Below are 4,473 nucleotides of genomic sequence, written 5' to 3' on the forward strand. Positions count from 1 at the left end.
TTCTTTTGTGATGTGTCACTCTACTCCCAGAGATCCCGGGCAATCCCTCCAAACAGTACCCACAGTACCCCATCCCTAACCCTCCCATGGAACAGGTGTCATGCCTGCCATTCCAGGGCTCAGATCTGGAAGTCATCTCTCAGGGAGCAGGCGCTTCACTGAAAAGAAGTCACTTGCACATCTGGAGTTCTGCTACTAAAAACCCTAGTTAGTTTGGGAGACTCAACACATATGCTGTCCTTCTTCCCCAAACCCCCCTCCCACCCCCCATCCAGCTTGAGTTCAAGGTCCGGGATGGAAAGGAAAGTAGGTAGAGTTGGCAATGCGTGTCCGACCAGGGCAGGGTCAGTCAACTCCTTGGAACTGGAGGCAAGGAGAGAGGAGGGAGGGCATGGTCCCTGCAGTTCCCCCTAAGCCCTGGTCCGTGTAGTGGGCCCAGAAGCCCCACCCTGACATCCCCCTAGTACCAGTCAGCAAGGAGGGGAGATGACGCCTCTTTATTAAGGTTAACACCAAGGAAAGCATTGAGAAGGAATACACAGTGGAGGAGAAAGGGCACACAGAGTCACTACTTGAGGAGGTGGGAGGGAGGCACATCAGTTGGGCACCTCAGGACAGCCACATGCTCCATGCCCTGGTTGTGAGGGAAAGAGGAAAGGGGAGGGGAAAGCGCCATGATAGCCTGGGGCTCACAGAAGGGTCTGAAGCCCCCTGAACCTAACACCAGAGCCACAAGCCCTGCCCCTCAGGGCTCACACACTACTACACAAGTCAACACACATAACACACACAAGACATTATGGAGGCAACACCGAGAGGCAGCGGGCAGGGACAAATTGACAGGAAAAGGAACTGAAGTTAAGCGGGTGTAGCCAGGAGAGAGACAGTTTCTGGCTGCGGCCCCCAAGAGTCCCTCAAACGTCCCCTAAATCTGGGCTGCTGCTGAGCACCCCCAAGTCTCTGCCTGTGTACTGGGCTCTTTGTTCTCTAAGCCCCAGTGAGTGGCTAAAGCAATCCCAGATGAAGTCAGTGACAAGGCAGGATCCGCTCTGCATGCAAAAATCCTAGAGGTTGAGCTATTATGTCTTCATGCACATTCATAGCCAGCTCCCCCCAGCCCAGGGGCCCTTGGAACCCCATTCACCCAGATTCCTAGGGCTGCATCCCTCCTCAAGCTTCCTTTACCAATCAGCAGCCGCAGAGATCTGTGAGAGGGAGAGGCTTCTGCAGAGCGCTGAATATCTTGGATTTCAGCAGAAGGGTAAATTTTCTGTTGCCAGAACAGAATACCCCCAATTCCTTAATTTCTAGGTAAATCGTTAGAGATTATTTGCCATAGTCCTAGATAAGTCCTTTTTCAGAATAGAAAAAGCAGAATTTTATTTACACAATTCAGGGGTTCTCCTGTTGGCTGGGGAGGGGGAATGGGCAGGGTAGGGGATGGATGGGAGTCCAGAGGTGGGCGCTTCCTCTCCCGGAACCTCACCTTTCCGCAGTTTGCTACGTCTCCCTTGGTTAGCCAGAAAGAATTCTTGATGCTCCCAAAGTCCTTCACCCTATAAATCCTTTCTCGAGGGAGTCTCTCTGCCTGACCCACAAGAGCAGCGGTCGGAGTGAAGCATGCTGCACCGCACCGTTCAGTCCCCTCGCGTCATGCACTCGGAAACCCAAAGCCAGCCCGGGAAAGTAGTGCCCCCTCGGAGTCCCCTCACAGAGAGGCCTCGCCCTCCAGCTGCAGCAGGGTAATGTCGGGCAGATCGAGGGGCTCCACAAGTGGCCCGTCCCCCCCAAGGAGACCAGCACAGGGGCTCTCGGGACGCTCACAGTGACTAGTGGGTGTGGCGGAACTGGGCATCTCCTTCTCTTCTTCATCGTCGTCCTCGTCCTCAGGATCGCGACCCAGCAAACCGCTGTCCCCGATCCCAGGCGAAGGGGTCTCCGGCTCCTGGGGGGCACCCGGGCAGCTCACCTTGCCGCCGACCACGCCCAGACCGCCCTGGCGGGGCGCCGTGGTCATAATCTGGCACATGGAGACGATGGCCCGCTGGTTGGCGCACACGTCGTCCGAGAGCACCTGGATGTGCGAGGCCTGCTCGTCCAGGGCCCCCCGCATGGCCCTCACGTCCTCAAACAAGGCCTGCAGCTGGGCCTTCAGGTGCTCCATCAGTTCCTTCATGCCGCCGTTGTACTCCCCGGAGATCACGTCCCCCACGGCCGGCACGGTGGACACCTCCAGAGGTGCCGGCATGTCGCCGCCGTCCTTGGTCATGATCTCCAGCGGACCGTCCTCCATTGAATGGCAGAAGCGGGCGGTGGCGGCTCTGGGTCCGGTCCAGCCCGGCCTCCGGGGTGGGGGGAGGGACGGGGATGGGGGAGAGGTCCCCGGAGGGGCGGGGAGGAGCCGAGGGAAGAGGAGGCTCCCGAGAGGGACGGGGAGCCGACGTGAAGAGACGAGTCCCGGGCGGAGGGCGCGGGCAGGACCGGGGGAGGCCGGGAAGAGCCGGCGGGACGAGGACCCGGCGAGAGTCCCAGGCCGGCGACTCTCCGGCTTGCCCCGGGGCGAAAGCGCCCAGACCTGCCTCGCCTCCTGAATTGCGCCCGTGTCAGCGCCGCCCTCCGGGCGCCACGAGCTGCAAGGGCCCGCGGGCTCTCTGGGTCACAGAAGCGCTCGCGGAGGGGCCCGGGTGGAGGCCAGCAGTGGGTACCGCTCGGGACTACCCCCGGCCATCAACGGGCAGCGCCCGCGAGTGTGGTTGGAGTGGCAGGGGCGGGTCTCCCAGCGGCGCCGCGGATGCTCCTCTGTTTCCAAGGCGACGCACGGCACGTAAATGACGTGTGTCTCCATGGCAACCAGGAAGTGGAGAAGAAAAGGAAGGATGGTTGCGAAGCTGCAGTGGGGCTCTGGAGTCTGAACTAGCGGGTGGGGCAGGAGGGGAGGGGACGCTGCAGTGGCCTCAGCTGGGTGGAAAGAGCGTGTGGCTGCGATGCTTAATAGGGAAGCATGAGAGAGCAGTTTGCTGCATAAACCTTCAGGTCAGGGAGAGATCGTCCCTCCCCCAGTCTGGGTACTAGACCCTGAGCGCAACTGCCTTGGAAGGATTTTCCATCCACCCGCAATCCTTTCTCAGAGGATGGCGCTAGAGCCGGGTCTTGCTACTCTGTCCTCCAGCCGTCCGCAGGAAAGCAGAGAGGGTGGAGAGGCCGACGCTAATAATCCCAGACTTGAGCTGGGGCGCGCCCGGCCTCCGCGGTGCAGAGAGTGGGGAGGGCACTAAAGGAGGTTTCCGCCTTTCCCTTCAGCTTCTGCAGTAAATCAGCCCTCTCGCTGTAGATAGCACAGAAGCTAAGAAAGGATGGGAATCCCTTCCATATGAGATGAGACCCAACCGTTCCTACCCTGGGCACTGGGAGTTTTTCCATGATGATGATGCAAAGTACTTACGTTTTGAGAACGAAAGCTCCATAAGGGCAGAGGTTTGTCTCCACGCCCTCAATCACGGAATCCCCAGCACCTAAAATAGTGCCTGGCACGTAGTAAGTAAATGCTCTATGTATTTATTGAATGAATACTTTAACAGGAACCACTATGCCCCCATTCCCTCATCCAGAACTCTCCAGCCCCCACACAGCTGATGTTAGGGGACCTGAATTCAATTTTGTTTCTGCCTTTTAATTCAGAGACCTTGGATGAATAATCTTCCTGATCTGTTAGGGAATTGGACTGGATAATCTATAATATTATTTTTAACCTGAATAACACTCTGCATCAGCTCACAGGGGAAAGGGTAAACTGTTAGCCATGTGTGGAAGGGATGGGTGGGAACAGTGTGTGTGTGAGGGTGGTTTCCCCTCCATAGGCCCAGTGTCCATGTACAGACACACTCTGAGTGCCTCAACCTTTGAGACAACTCCTTTCCCTATTTGAGGAGTGGAGTGGGAAAGGAGAGGAGGAAGAAAATTTGAATTTCATATATTTACAGATGACTTGAGATTGAGAAGCAAAAGCACCTGGGCAGGAGCATACTAACTAGTAATGACCCTAGTAAATTGGAGAAGCCAAGTGGTCAGAAACTAAAGATGAGTTTCATATGAAGAAATAAATCTAAGGAGGAGAAACAAATTGTATCACTTCAAGATGGGGAAAAGCTAGGTATGGGTGAATGTTTTGTATGCTAGTTGTTCAGCAATAGCCAACATGTTACCTTGGGATTTCCCTGGTTGCCCTCCTCTAGTAAGGAAGAGTGGGGCTAGTCCAGAGAAACTTTTCTAGCACTAAAGAACTGTTTGGTTTATGCCTATTTTACTATTATTAAAATAGAAATAAGTGGGTAAATAACCTAAATAGCAGAAAGTTTAACCTAAGGCATTGCTGATATAATCAAGTTTTGTGCAGCCATTAGAAACTTGGTTTCCCAAAATAAATATATGAACAAATTAAAAACGCTACAGTATGATATTTTCTAAAACAAATGA

General features: G+C 55.0%; 1 protein-coding gene across 1 annotated transcript; it reads right to left on the reverse strand.

Moving 5' to 3' along the window:
* Positions 1–484: 484 nt before the first annotated feature.
* Positions 485–2,341, reverse strand: CCDC184 (coiled-coil domain containing 184). Its single transcript, XM_027593889.1, has one exon. It carries the CDS (start codon positions 2,291–2,293, stop codon positions 1,709–1,711), a length of 585 nt encoding a protein of 194 aa, XP_027449690.1. The 5' UTR covers positions 2,294–2,341; the 3' UTR covers positions 485–1,708.
* Positions 2,342–4,473: the final 2,132 nt, after the last annotated feature.

Source organism: Zalophus californianus, chromosome 9 (assembly GCF_009762305.2).
Source record: "Zalophus californianus isolate mZalCal1 chromosome 9, mZalCal1.pri.v2, whole genome shotgun sequence".
Lineage (NCBI taxonomy): Eukaryota > Metazoa > Chordata > Mammalia > Carnivora > Otariidae > Zalophus > Zalophus californianus.